General features: G+C 42.2%; 1 protein-coding gene across 1 annotated transcript; it reads right to left on the bottom strand.

Moving 5' to 3' along the window:
- Nucleotides 1-1,163: 1,163 nt before the first annotated feature.
- LOC109874025 (protein phosphatase 1 regulatory subunit 26) lies at nucleotides 1,164-14,894 on the bottom strand. Its single transcript, XM_020465762.2, has 5 exons — nucleotides 14,702-14,894; nucleotides 8,110-11,855; nucleotides 3,886-4,006; nucleotides 3,600-3,652; nucleotides 1,164-3,351 (listed from the first exon to the last, which is right to left on the bottom strand). The coding sequence occupies exons 2-5, from the start codon at nucleotides 11,823-11,825 to the stop codon at nucleotides 3,327-3,329; spliced, it is 3,915 nt and encodes a 1,304-aa protein (XP_020321351.1). The 5' UTR covers nucleotides 11,826-11,855; nucleotides 14,702-14,894; the 3' UTR covers nucleotides 1,164-3,326.
- Nucleotides 14,895-15,468: the final 574 nt, after the last annotated feature.

Genomic DNA, 15,468 nt, shown 5'->3' with positions numbered 1-15,468 from the left:
AAACAAATATTGCATGTAAAAACAGTTAGACCTACAGCATGGTCAAACAAGTTAATGTTTTTAACCGTTTCCTAAACAACCATACTGAACAAAAACATAAACGCAACATGTAAAGTGTTGGTTTCATGAGCTGAAATAAAAGATCCCAGAAATGTACCTTTCACACAAAAAGCTTATTTCTCTCAAATTTTGTGCACAAATATGTTTACATCCCTGTTAGTGAGCATTTCCCATTTGCCAAGATAATCCATCCACCTGACAGGTGTGGGATATCAAGAAGCTGTTTAACAGCATGATCATTACACAGGTGCACCTTGTGCTGGGGACAATAAAAGGCCACTTGAAAATGTGCAGTTTTGCCACACAACACAATAGCACATATGTCTCAAGTTTTGCTATTGGCATGATGACTGCACAAATGTCCACCAGAGCTGTTGCCAGAAAATTGAATGTTAATTTCTCTACCATAAGCCGCCTCCAACATGGTTTACAAAAATGTAGTAATACTTTCAACCGGACTTTACATCCGCAGACCACGTGTAACCACGCCAGCCCATGACCTCCACATCCAGCTTCTTCACCTGCTGGATGTCTGAGACCAGCCACTCGGACAGCTGATGAAACTGATGAGTATTTCTGTCTGTAATAAAGCCCTTTTTTTAAGAAAAACTCATTCTGATTGGCTGGGCCTGGCTTCCCCAGTGGGTGGGGGCCTATGCCCTTCCAGGCCCACCCATGGGTGTGCCCCTGCCCAGTCATGAGAAATCCATAGATTAGGGCCTAATTTATTTATTTCAATTGACTGACAACAAAGTCAGTCAATATGAACTGTAAATATATTTTTGAACTGTAAATAATAATATATTTAAATGTATAAAATCATTGAAATTGTTGCATGTTGCATTTAGATTTTTGTTCAGTATAGAATCACCGAGTTACCAGCAAGTCAGCACAAAGACAACAGGAGCACTGCCAACGCTATTCCAGCATCATTTCATCATCATCAAATCAACTAGGCTATATATCATTAGTTTAATAACGTGAAAACAAACTTAAAGATACCAAAAACGATTTAGTCCAATTATTGTTGCTAAATATCATGTGGCTGTCCACGGTAATGATTTGTTTCGTGCTCAAGTAATAAAAAACAAAAACAAGTTGACTTTTATTTTATTTTTTATTTCACCTTTATTTAACCAGGTAGGCTAGTTGAGAAAAAGTTCTCATTTACAACTGCGACCTGGCCAAGATAAAGCACAGCAGTTCGACACATACAACAACACAGAGTTACACATGGAATAAACAAACATACAGACTTGTAGATGACCTGGAGCCATTGGGTTTGGTGACGAGTATGAAGCGATGGCCAGCCAACGATAGCGTACAGGTCGCAGTGATGGGTGATATATGGGGCTTTGGTGACAAAACGGATGGCACTGTGATAGTCTGCATCCAATTTGTTGAGTAGAGTGTTGGAGGCTATTTTATAGATGACAATCGCCGAAGTCAAGGATCGGTAGGATGGTCAGTTTTACGAGGGTATGTTTGGCAGCATGAGTGAGGGATGCTTTGTTGCGAAATAGGAAGCCGACTCACTCTACTTCTAGACTAGTTGAACGCCAATGCCATCCTCCTCTTTCATGTTGGCAAAACGGTCTCTGTCATACAGTACACTTTTAGTTTTTGTTGTCATAGGCTACGAAGCTAAAATGCTTGCTAGCCTAACTTCTTCGCATGGGCAATAATTAATCAGCTATGTTAACTAGCTAGTTATGTGAGTCTACATCTATGCTACATATTGAACTTCAATCGTCTCAAGCCAATATTAATCCATGGTTAGATCAGAATCGCCATCATAATTATTTTCCTGTACAGATAATTAAGTCAAAACCTCAAAACCACAAGTCCAAATCCACATCTCCATCGATGGCTTAGAAAAGGGTTGATTTAGCAAGCTAGCTACTGCAGGACATCAACACAAGCAGACCAGAAACAGACACGTTTTTGACAGATGAGATTTGATTGTTGTGAAGCCAAATCCATACTGGCCTCCCTTGGGGGGAGGGGGGATGCTGCAGCAGGACAACCCACAGTTGAGCTCAGCTGAAAGCTGATTGGCTAATTATTTTATATAAACTATTTTATCAATCGGAGGCCAAACGCTTGTTCAATCAATGAAATGCTACGGCGGCAACATGTCATACTTTTTTAGTCCAGACAGCATCAGATAAATGGGCTACACACACAGAGACAGAGGGGCGCAGTTTCCTTTGCTCTACACTATTATTCTACAATGTAGAAAATATTACAAATAAAGAGTTGTGCCCAAACTTTTGACTGGTACTGTATATATTTTGTTAATTAGTCTAATATTTGGGGAAGCCTGGCTTTCCTTGACATCCATGAATATACACCACTGGGGATGCGACACCATTCATCCACAAGAAATCCCATCCACTTGATATTTTGTTGATGGTGGTGGAAAATGCTGTCTCAGGTGCTGCTCCAGAACCTCCCGTAAGTGTCCAATTGGGTTGAGATCTGGTGACTGACATACATTTGTTTTACTATACTTTGAGGACCAACAATTGATTCCCATTAAAAATGATTTCCCCTAACCTTAACCCCAAACCCTAAGCCTAAAGTAGCTGTTTTGCTTGTGAGGCCCTGCAAAATGTCCTCACTTGTCGGGATCTTCCTTGGTGTACAATTGTGGGGACTTCTGGTACTCAGCAGTATAGTAAAATACACGTACTTTAAACCCCCTATGCTCCTTTGAGACCCCTTGTTCAAAGTCATTGAGATCTCTTGTTCTAGCCATGCATTTTTATACATGACCCTAGGCATGATGTATATTAATATGCTTAATTAACTCAGGAACCACCCCTGTGTCAAAGCACCTGCATTCAATATACTTGGTGGCTCTCATTTACTCAAGTGTTTCCTTTACTTTGACAGTTACCTGTACATTCCTCTTTCTTGTCAAATTCTAGCCAGATTTTCTGGATCTGTTGATTTCATAACCTTGTTTTTACCAAAAGTGTCAAGAAATTATATGTCAACATTAATATGAACATGATGTAGAAGAACATTTATTGACATTTAAAACATTCAACAACTCTCAAATATTGAAGATCAATGGCCTAATCAAAATAGCCTACTATGCAAATACGAAACAAATATGAATAATACAAATATTGTTGAACAAACAAACAAAGAGCTGAAGTGCAATTTCAACACAACTAACATACTTCCCAATCAAACAATTCAACCAACAATAACAGTTCAACATTTCAATATTTGATAATAATTCTTGAAGATGTGCTTCACTTCCAAGTTGATTCATTTTTCCTGCAAAGCAGAATCCTTTATCATTACACTAATTTTATCTCTGCATTGTTGGGAAATGCCCATAATTAATCATTTCACTGTTAGTCTACCTGTTGTTAACGAAGCAGGTGACAAATAAAATTAGATTGGACTCAAGGAACCCCTTAGATTCTAATCATGTAATTTCCTACTCCTTTATTTATCTCCTTATTGTACTATTGTGTTATCAACTATGGTAAATATGATAAGATGAGACTGACAAAATGTACCTGGATAGTGGTAGAAATTGGAGCACTCTCTTGACGGGTTTTTTAATCTTGGTCTAATGAAAAAAAGCAACCGAAAGATTCCATTGTCAACAAACCAAGCCAACAAACCCCAATGCATCACAAACCTATTCCAGATAAATCAGAACACACACTAAAGCCCCTTGCACAATGCCCATGCAATACCCAACACATAGACACACCTAGCCAACTCAGTTTCTGTTGGTGTTTGTTTGGCATTGTATGGGCAGTGTGCAACAGGCTTAACTGTTCCTGTATGTCACTGTACCTTTGGCTGCTTTACAGCGACTGCTTTATACGTCAATCCTCTCCTCTTGCTCCTCTCCTCTGTGTTCAGTGCTATGTAAGGGCTGAGGTTGACACCAGGGTCAATGGCGCTGGATAGAGACCTGGGGCAAGGTAGGGGAAGTAGCATCAGTGCATGTTTAAGACTGGCTACATTGCAGCCGGCAACAGCAGACTGACTGACCTACACATCACCCTACTACATTTTCAATGACTACTCATTATAATTTGGAGATCAGACAATCTGCTCAAGAATAATCGAACACAGCCTAATTTCCATACTCCTTAAAACAGTGACTGCTTATGCACTACACGTTAAGAAAAGTATGATCATATTCTCAATCTCAACATTAGAGAAATCGAAATAGTCAGGCCGCAGAACAGAATTGCATGCGGTTTGCCAGAGGGAAATGATAAGAGATCAAGCAGAGACCTTGGAGTTTCTCAATCATGTCTTCCAATCGGTCTGTCTGATAAAAATGTTTCTGGGCCCAAGGTACTGCTGTACTAATCACCGCTGAGTAACTTTGATTTGATACGATAATGAAAGGAGAAGTAGGAGGAGACTGAGGCCTTTAACATTAGCTAAATGAGTCATGTACATGGACAATATAGCAAGGGTTACATACAGTGCCTTCAGAAAGTATACGCAACCCCTTGACTTTTTCCAAATTTGGTTGTGTTACAGCCCTTATTTAAAATGGTTTACATTGATATTGTCTGTCACTGGCCTACACACAATGCCCCATAATGTCAAAGTGGAATTATGTTTTAATGTCTACACAGTAACTAAAATTAAAAAGGTGAAATGTCTTGGGTCAATAGGTATTCAACCCCTTTGATATCGCAAGCCTAAATAAGTTCAGGAGTAAAAATGTGCTTAACAAGTCACATAATAAGATGCATGGACTCACTCTGTGTGCAATAATAGTGTTTAACATGATTTTTGAGTTACTACCTCATCTCTGTACCCCACACATAAAATGATCTGTAAGGTCCCTCAGTCAAGCAGTGAATTTCAAACACAGATTCAATCACAAACACCAGCAAGCTTTTCCTATGCCTCGCAAAGAAGGGCACCTATTGGTAGCTGGGTAAATAAAGCAGACATTGAATATATCCCTTCGAGCATGGTGAAGTTATTAATTACACTTTGAATGGTATATCAAAACACCCAGTCATTACAAGTGTCCTTCCTAACTCAGTTGCCGGAGTGGAAGGAAACTACTCAAGGATTTCACCATGAGGTCAATGGTGACTTTAAAAAAGTTATGGCGTTTAATGGCTGTGATTGGAAAAACTGAGGACGGATCAACAACATTGTAGTTACTCCACAATACTAACCTAATTGATAGATTGAAAAGAAGGAAGCCTGTACCGATTAAAAATATTCCAAAACATGCATCCTGTTTGCAACAAGGCACTAAATTAATACAGAAACAAATGGGGCAAAGCAATTAACTTTTTGTCCTGAATATAAAATGTTGTTTGGGGCAAATCCAATACAACACATTACTGATTACCACTCCATATTTTCAAACATACTAGTGGCTGTATCATGTTATGGGTATGCTTGCAATTGTTAAGGACTGTGGAGTTTTTCAGGATACAAAAAAACAAAACAGAATGGAGCTAAGAACAGGCAAAATCCCAGAGGAAAACCTGCTTGAGTCTGCTTTCCACCAGACACTGGGAGATGAATTCCCCTTTCAGCAGGACAATAACCTAAAACACAAGGCCAAATCTACACTCAAGTTGCTTACCAAGAAGTTTTGACTTTAATCTGCTTGACAATCTATGGCAAGACCTGCAAATGGTTGTCTAGTAATGATCAACCACCAATTTGACTGAGGTTGAAGAATTTTGAAAAGAATAATGGGCAAATATTGCACAATCCTGGTGTGGAAAGCTCTTAGACGTCAGCATGCTTCAGTTCGGGTGGTGCCTAGCCGAACGGAACGAGTCTGCTCGCATACTCCCTTTAAAGACCTTTGCTTGTATAATGAGAAAAAAGTGGCAATAGTACTGTTTGTCGATTTTGAGAAGCGGTAAACAGTACACACTTCCTCAAAATAGTATGTATTAATCTAAGATAACTCAAGAAATCTGTCATTACTTTCAACGTTTTTGCCCAGGAGATTTTAGTTGCGCAATTGTACATCTAAAATGTTTGGTGCAGGACCGTAGACTTCAGCTCCAAACTTTGTCTTGCCTCCACCCAAAAAATGGTGGGCTTGAACAGCCCCCCCAAAAAAACTCACCAAAACAAAAAAAAGTCACAAAATGTCATCATAATATATGCATGAACTCTTTCGAACTGTTTTGGCTGGGAAGCATGCGGATGCCTTTACCCAGGAAGACTCACAGCTGTAATCGCTGCCAAAGGTGCTTCGACAAAGTATTGACTCAGGGGTGTGAATACTTAAGTGATATTTCAATAAATTTGCAAAAATGTCTAAAACCATTATGGGGTATTTTGTGTTTGAATTCAGGCTGTAACACAACATGTGGAATAAGTCACAGGGTATGAATAATTTCTGCAGGCACTGTAGATATGGCTGTTTAACAGCAATCCACATTCCTTGAGGGGCAAGTGTCCTGAGGAGTAACAGCTGGTAGGTACATCTTGAAGAGCTCTTCTGTGATGTATGCATGGTCCATCTCGGTTGAGCAATAATCAAGTTATGATTCTTATATTGTTGAGGCTACATTTTAATTTTAAACTATATTTAAAAAAACATGATTGTCTTTTGACATTTTCTCATTGGTTCACAATTACATGCGCACGCACACACTCATATTGACCATATCAATCTTGAATTGTTAAATCAGATAGAGGCACCACTGTTGTTGAAATTCACTCTTTATTATACAGTTGCACTTTAAAGATACAGTCAAAGTATCCTTCCTCTGACAGGGAAAACCGGTGAAAGTTCCATTTTTGCAAAATATTTATGAAAACTGGCAATGCACAGCATGTTCAGTAAGTATTTTTTCCTCCTTTTTTCCCCATAAACAAAAATAAATAACATTCTTTTCACATATGAAAATTCAAGAAAACTACTGGAACATAAAACAAGCAAACAAAGAAAGAAAAGAAAGAAAAGAAAGAAAGCACACCAAATGGCAAGTGGAGAAATCCGAAGAGCCCGATGAGTTTGTGTGTGCTGTTGACAGCTTGTGAGCGGGAGATGAACCATTGATATGGGCAATGTGCCTATGATTGTAAAGAGGACAATCTCTTCATGATAGGCCACAATATATTTTCAGACACAAAACAGAGCAAACATACAAAAGGCAGGTGTAAAAACCGCATCTGAACGGGTGTTAGTCGCTTTTGCTAATTTAACCGCTGCTGACAGGATCCTTCAGAACAGAAACGTAGCTTATGGTAAGGGCTTGTTATGAGAATGATACTTTTTGTTTCCGTGCATTTGTGTCATTAAAATGGGGAAGACTGTTAGAATGCACAGGGAAGGTTTTAGTCTATTAAAACATTACAAAGAGGGAAAGGGAACACAGACACACACGGGAATATTAGGCTAGTTGAATGCAGAGTATGAAGTATTTGCATTATAAAAAGGAGTCCCTTAAGCCATTCATCCATGGAGCTACAAAACACTTCTACCTCACTGCTCCCTGTTAAAATTGTCTTTATAATTCTGTACTTGACCTAACATTTTATAGTACTAGTGTAGTATTTTAGTGGTTAGGTTTATATATTTGATAGGGTTTGAAAGTTTTTTTTAAATGTCAAGGGACACAAAAATAACCAGTTCCTGTATTAAGTGACCAGACACACACAGCTGTGCATTGGTGGTTTGAGCCTTCATGCACGGGGCTCGTTGTTTCAGGGTGGTGATTGATATTGCTTTTAAGAGCTTGAATGATAAGAACGTAACAGAAAATGGAATCTCACAGAACAAATGAAAAAAAAAAAAGAAAAGGTAGGTTTGTCTTAAATCCTTGATGACATTGTGTTATAGTATTTTAAATAGATGTATAAAATGTACAAACATATAAAAATAAGCTTTGCACTATGCTCATTTTGTGTATCAACAAACAAACTATCCCTTGGAACCGTCAAATGAACAAATGCACATGATTTCCACTAGGAAGGAGGGCACACGCAATAGGTAAACAAAAAAACAAAAAAAGGCTATGTGATGCTACTATGTGAAGTTACAAGGAAAAAGCCTGAACTTACAAAGTAGGAAAGCCCTGCTTCTTCTCTGGGCTCGTCCTCTCGTCTGACTCGCTGACATCGGTCTCATCTACACACTCCTCCTCTCCTTGTCTTTCTATCTGCTCTCCTCCTTTCTCCTCTGGCTTTCTGCCCTCCCTTTCTTTTTCCTTCTCTCCTGCTGGCAAGTCACTTCTCCTTTCCTTCTTTCCCTCAATCACTGTCAACTCCCTGCTCCTGACTTGTACATGATTGGTCTTGTTCTCAGACAGTTCGACAAACGTGGTCTGGTTCTTGGCCACGTGTACCACGCTGCTCTCCGATGGCCCTGGGGTCAGGGTTGGAGGTTGACCCCAGCGGCTGCCCGGCCCTGACCCATGACCCTGGAGGAAGTACCTCCCAGACGGCCCAGTCTCCACAGGTCTCCTGGTTAGGCTTGGGAACGGAGAGCTGAAGACGACGGCGGTCTCTGAGGATGAGGGGCAGTGGAAAGGAACCAGTGGTGATTTGATGATCCTCCCAATCCGTACAACATCAGGACAGGTGGAGACAGGTGTGTCCAATGCAGGTGCAGGCTCAGCTCTCCTTCTATGTTGATAGATACTGGCTGGTACGCCACACTGATACGCATGCGTGGTGGCTGTCTTCTCACCAAAACTAGGTGAGCTGTACTGGAATGGGTTCCGGTTATGGATCTTCTCTTTTGTCTCAGTGGGGGGGAACGCTTGGCTCTTAAGCCACTGCTCTGAGTCAGTCCTGGGCAAGTGGGTGCTGGGGCTTGGAAATGACCTGTGGCTGTGACCCCTTGCCATCTCTGAGCTGGCATACTGGTGGGCATTACCGCTTCCTGAACCCGAACTCCTCTTGTCAGCTCTGGCAGCCCCAGCGCCATCAGCAGGCTCCAGGGCTGTAGGATAGGAGCTGGGGGTGAGGGCTGAAAGGAGGCACGGTCCCCTGGCTGTTCCTAGGATGGAGGTGGGGTTTCCTGGGGGTGTGTTGGGAAAGACTCCTCTGTCCAGAACTCCTCTCTGCTCAGAACTGCTCTGACGAGACGGGTCAGGGAATTGGGTAACATCCATTCTTGGAATATCAGCCAGCTGATTTTCCATCTTGGTGCTTTTCTCTGTGAGAGGGATTGTAGTTTTGCCCTTGCCGTTCCCAATCTCCTTTCCATCTCCCGTGTTCCCTGCGGTAGTAGAAACTTTAGCCTTTTCCGCCAGGAACTTTCTGATCTCCTGTTCAATGCTGTCATCGCTGTCCACTGAACTACTATCTTCCTTTATCTGAAACACCCCTGGGTCATTAACTCCCGACAAGCATTCTACACATTTTGTCCCTTCAGACCGGTCTGTCTCATATGCCTGGTTAAGGGGCTCTTTCTTCTTATTGCTCTGTGGATGCTTTGACACATTCTTACTCACTTTGCACTTCTCTCTGTTGTCATTGCCACTTTGGGCTGTAGTAGTAGTAGTGACTTTAAGGGTCGTTTTCAAAAGACTGCTGGTCTTGGGCTCAGACTCCGTTCTGAGCTTCTTTAGCGGTGATGCTGTTTTTCTAGACAAATACTCATCATCCTTGAGGCCCTTCCTTGACTTCAACTTCATATCTCTAGTCTTCTTTTTCAACTTCTTCTTGGTCTTGAGCAAATCTTTTATTGCAGTGTCCAGGTCTTCGTCACTGTCCAGTGAGCTACTCTTCTCTCCACTCTGTTCCCTCCTCCTCTCTGAGCCCTTCACTGATTTCAGTGGGGCTTTCTTCAGGGACAACAAGGATGAGCCTGACCCTCTGTCATGCTCAGTCAAGGGTTTCGTGACGGCCTCTTCTTTCATTCCGAGATCAGTCTCTCGTTCCTCCTTGGAACCGTTCCTGCTGCCGCCTTCCTCTTTGCGCTTTCTTCTCTGTGTCAAAGACAGCCTCAGTGTTTTCTTCTGGGCCAGACTCAGTTTGGTGTTTTTCTCTGGTTCAGTCGTAGTGTTAGTTCCACCCTGACTTGTAGTACCAACAGCTGAACCAGGCAACAGTTTGTGCATTTGGGCCTTCTGCTCGAGAAACTTCCGGATTTCCTGTTCGATCCCCTCCTCACTGTCAACGGAGCTCTCATCATCACTTTTATTATTATCATCATCAGGACAGTTTGTGGAGATGAGGAGGGAAGTGGTGGATTCTGTGGAACTGCTGTTGATATTGATAAGGTCCGCTGCGTTAGGGTTAAAGGCCTCTGGAATTTTAATGACAGCTTTAGAGATGTCCAGAATGGCTTCAGCACACATCAGCTCAGCTGTGGTGGTAGTGATGGTGTTCACCTTCAGGGTGGCTGGGCCTGGGGTGGTGTGCTGCTCCTGCTCCCTCTCTCGCAAGGGCTCCACATGAGTCAACAGGAGGAGGCCGTTCCCCTGGGGACAGCTAGCTGCTAATCTCGTCTTGATAAGAGAGAGTGAGGAACCTGGAGTTTGGGAGGGTAGATAGGATTTTACATCCCTAGTCTCAGGTTTATTTTTTTTATTTTTAGACAGTTTGTGTTTTTTCATGGCCCCTGCTGGAGAGCTGATGCTCTCTGGACAGTACAGGGAAGTGGCTGCTTTACTGACTTGCTTATGTTTAGGGGGTAGAGATAGAGAGAGTTTGGGGACACTCTTTTTCTCTTTCTGCTTCTCCAGCTGGTAGTGGCGGATAGCCTCCTCAATTCCGTCATCGCTGCTGCTGGAGTCGGACTCCTCTTTGAGGAGAAGAAGGGGCTTGGAGGACTGTCTGCCTCCTCCTTCATGTCTCTCTCTTTTCCTCTCCTGCTGGTAGCGTTGAATAGCCTCCTCTATACCGTCATCACTACTGCTGTCACTGTCAGACAAGTGTTCCTCCACTGCTTTCACCAAGGGACACTTCAGTTTGCCAGAAAGAGGGTTCGAAATAGAGGGGCCTCTCTTCCGTTCGAAAGAGGACAGTTTTTGGACCACCGCTGCTTTGCTTGTTGTGCCCAATTTCTTAAAGGGATTCTCTTTGCAGGTGGGTGTCTTACTTTTTACACGTTTTTTCATGGCTGGGGGTGTGGTGTCCTGCGTTTCTGTTTTGACACTTTTCGGGACCTGGTTGCTGGCAGTTAAAACCTTATTGCTGTCAGATTGTGGTTTGGGAGGTTCTGGAACGGTTGGAGGAGGCTCCCTCCGCGGCATCTTGGGTGGCAGTAGAATATTAGTGGATGGCTCTGGCTCGGCCTTGCGTTTGTGGTCGTCCTTTTCCTTCAGGTACTCCTGTATGGCCTCCTCGATCCCTCTATCCACAGAGTCATCGCTGTCAGAACTCTGGCTCCCCGAATCAACATTTGAGGAAACTTCTGGCACTGCCAGCAAGTTATTAATGTGAGTGGCAGGAAGAGGTCCTCTGAATTTGGGTCCCACCACCACAGGAAGCCCCCTCCGGGCCTTGAAGCCCTGGCCCTGGGAGCCGCGGGCTCCGACATCCTGTCCTGGTTGTCCTGACAGCACCTGGTTCCCCTCCGTGTCATTGCCCATGTCGAGTGAAGAATGGGTGCTCCTTAGGCTCTCTATGATCATCTGGACCTTCTCTGGGATGGGTGTTCCAGTGGTGGACAAGTCGCTGTCAGAGTCATTGAAGCAGATGGGCAGACCGCTAAAGCCTCCGGGTGGACCGCCGCACGATGACTTCCATTCTGTGTGAATAGCCGCAACTGGAGGCACATTCATCAAGTACATTCTAGTGTGGTGCTGGGGTGGGTGGGAGCACATCTGCCTCTGACAATACTCACATTTTTACATCTGAAACAAAGAAAGAAATGAGAGGGGCTCAAAATACAGCTTTTGTATGCATATCATACAACATTCTTTATATACAGTTGAGGTCAGAAGTTTACATACACCTTAGCCAAATACATTTAAAACACAGTTTCACAATTCCTTACATTTAATCCTAGTAAGAATGTCCTGTCTTTAGGTCAGTTAGGATCACCACTTTATTTTAAGCATGTGAAATGTCAGAATAATAGTAGAGAGAATGATTTATTTCAGCTTTTATTTCTTTCATCACAGTCCCAGTTGGTCAGAAGTTTACATACACTCAATTAGTATTTGGTAGCATTGCCTTTACATTGTTTAACTTGGGTCAAACGTTTTGGGTAGCCTTCCACAAGCTTCCCACAATAAGTGGGAAGTGGGTGAATTTTGGCCCATTCCTCCTGACAGAGCTGGTGTAACTGAGTCAGGATTGTAGGCCTCCTTGCTCACACATGCTTTTTCAGATCTGCCCACAAATGTTCTAAGGGATTGAGGTCAGGACTTTGTGAAGGCCACTCCAATATCTTGACTTTGTTTTCCTTAAGCCATTTTGCCACAACTTTGGAAGTATGCTTGGGGTTATTGTCCATTTGGAAGACCCATTTGCGACCAAGCTTTAACTTCCTGACTGATATCTTGAGATGTTGCTTCAATATATCCACATAATTTTCCTGACGCCATCTATTTTGTGAAGTGCACCAGTCCCTCCTGTAGCAAAGCACCACCACAACATTAAGCTGCCAACCCCTTGCTTCACAGTTGGGATGGTGTTCTCCGACTTGCAATCCTCCCCATTTTTCCTCCAAACAGTTATATTTTTGTTTCATCAGACCAGAGGACATTTCTCCAAAAAGTATGAACTTCGTCCCGATGTGCAGTTGCAAACCGTAGTCTGGCTTTTTTATGGCAGTTTTGGAGCAGTGGCTTCTTCCTTGCTGAGAGGCCTTTCAGGTTATGTCGATATAGGACTCGTTTTACTGTGGATATAGATATTTTCTACCCGTTTCCTCCAGCATCGTCACAAGGTCCTTTGCTGTTCTTCTGGGATTGATTTGCACTTGTCGCACCAAAGTACATTCATCTCAAGGAGACAGAACGCGTCTCCTTCCTGAGCGGTATGACGGCTGCGTGGTCCCATTGTGTTTATACTTGCGTACTATTGTTTGTGCAGATGAACGTGGTACCTTCAGGCGTTTGGAAATTGCTCCCAAGGATGAACCAGACTTGTGGAGGTCTACAATTTTTTTCCTGAGGTATTGGCTGATTTCTTTTGATATGCCCATGATGTCAAGCAAAGAGGCACTGAGTTTGAAGGTAGACCTTGAAATACAACCACAGGTACACCTCCAATTGACTCAAATTATGTGAATTAGCCTATCAGAAGCTTCTAAAGCCATGACATAATTTTCTGGAATTTTCCAAACGGTTTAAAGTCACAGTCAACTTAGTGTATGTAAACTTCTGACCCACTGGAATTGTGATAGTGAATAATAAGTGGAATAATCTGTCTGTAAACAATTGTTGGAAAAATGACTTGTGTCATGCACAAAGTAGATGTCCTAACCGACCAAACTATAGTTTGTTAACAAGACATTTGTGGAGTGGTTGAAAAACGAGTTTTAATGACTCTAACCTACGTGTGTGTAACCTTCCGACTTCAACTGTATATTGTTCAGATAGTCACCTTAAGCTATAGGCTATCATTGTATTTTGACTATGGACCTATAAAAAGGACTACATCACATTAATGCTGAAATGCTCCTTTATTGAATATCATGATTATTACAATGATTTTTAGAGCTACAGCAATGCAGTAAGGGCATAGGCCTAAATTGGCAAAAAAAAACACCCCAATCTGCCAGAATATGAATTGCTTATAATTTAACTCAACCAATTAGGGTTATTCTACAGAGACTATGGCATGCACAAATACACTGTATTAAACTAGCAGCAGGTGGAGGGGCGGTAATGTGTAGCGCGATACTGTATCTCCCACTGTCTGAAGCCTACCAATGAATGATAAACAACGTTGCCGACTTCCAAGGCTGCAGTAAACCGCCGAGGAAGGGCCGCAAGCTCGGAGAAGACCAAGCCTAGGCTACTGTTTAATTAAATAACACTTCACAAAAACGCCAATATCATGGGATACACGAATAGAACTGGGATATATGAGTCAATGTACAGCCAGTGTATGACGGTAGAAAGTCAAAATATCACAATAATTGTGATGGCCATCATCATCATACATAATTTAACACGACTTCACACTGGATCCAAAAATTATTTGTTAAAATTTAACTTTACCTGTGACAACATTAACTTAGTCTGCATAAGGCTATACCTGATAAATAGGACGGTTTTCTTTCCAACAAAATCATTCACGTACGTCGAGGGCATTCTCTCCGTACCTCAATACATCGGTTGTCGCAACGCCACCCCCGGCAGTCCCCGTATCCCTCTAGCGGCCCAGGCTGCACTTATGGCCGGTGTGTATCACTAGGAGACACCGCAGACCAACCAATGTTCCTTCGCTACCCGGCCACTGATCTTCCAAACCTTCACTTTACGTTGTCATCTTCTCAACGGACACGGGTTACTCGACAATATGTTCTCACTAACAACGATATTCATTTAAAAATGTATAAAACAGGCGGGATTGGGAAACCTCATTGAACCTATTCGTTGTCTTGAGAAATAAGATACTTGCGGGCCTCTTCTAAACAACCGGCATTTTTCTGCGAAGAAAACCTTTGTATTGTGCTCCTCAACAACCTCTGTAGTCACACGGAACTGTCGTTGTCGGCACAAGATATATCAGGACATCAACTTACCTGGTTATGGTTGAATCGCTCGTACGCGTTAAATGTCCACCAGTTTCGCTGGTTTTCCTAGTAGCTATTAGCTAATTCTATAGATTTCAGCAGTATTCACACACAGAACTGACACAAGCAAACAGTGCACGGTCTCTAGCACCCCTTCCTCTCCACCTCGGTCAGCTTTTTATTTTAAAGGAACAGTAAAAGAACATAGCCTAACTCTCAAAGTTGACCAATGACCGTAAGGACTATGTTAGCTTATGTAACAGCTCCTCCTGATATTACACTACAAACCATTTTTTATTCAGATTTAATTGATATGGACAGATATATGAGACATTAAACAGGGAGGCCTAATTTAATTATAGTATGATTTTACAAATTATATCCACAGAGGGGTTGGCTGTTTAACATGCACAACTTATGGTGTAAAATTTATGGCGTTGGCTTGGGTTGTTGACAACGTGTATGCTATATTTTGTCTCCCAATGTTTATTGAAAACATAAATAAATTGGCACGATGAGCACTTGTTGACTCTCAAATACATCGTTAAAGTGGTTGGTTATCTAGCTAAAAAATGTTTTGCCATATTAGCATAGACTTGACATCAGTCAAAACACCTCAAAACAAGACATGGTAGATATCAATAACAAGATAAAACGGTCTGAAACGAGCCACCTACGATTCCCCACATTGCAGATTTTTGTAATTGTTGCTACCTGCTGCCTTCTGCCCCATGGATGAGTGCACTATGTACTTACATTTTAAGAAATATTGTGGC

Source organism: Oncorhynchus kisutch, linkage group LG29, assembly GCF_002021735.2.
Source record: "Oncorhynchus kisutch isolate 150728-3 linkage group LG29, Okis_V2, whole genome shotgun sequence".
NCBI classification, from domain to species: domain Eukaryota; kingdom Metazoa; phylum Chordata; class Actinopteri; order Salmoniformes; family Salmonidae; genus Oncorhynchus; species Oncorhynchus kisutch.
Note: the sequence above shows the minus strand (reverse complement) of the source record. Positions and strands in the feature narration are given on the sequence as shown.

What these genes read in the sequence shown, in the direction of transcription:
- LOC109874025 (XM_020465762.2), bottom strand. Translation starts at nt 11,825, where the DNA reads ATGTGCTCCCACCCACCCCAGCACCACACTAGAATGTACTTGATGAAT. An exon ending in AAGCAGGGCTTTCCTACTTT is followed by an intron (nt 4,007 to 8,109) that starts GTAAGTTCAGGC and finishes ACCTTGCCCCAG; the next exon opens with GTCTCTATCCAGCGCCATTG. An exon ending in TCGCTGTAAAGCAGCCAAAG is followed by an intron (nt 3,653 to 3,885) that starts GTACAGTGACAT and finishes TTTTTTCATTAG; the next exon opens with ACCAAGATTAAAAAACCCGT.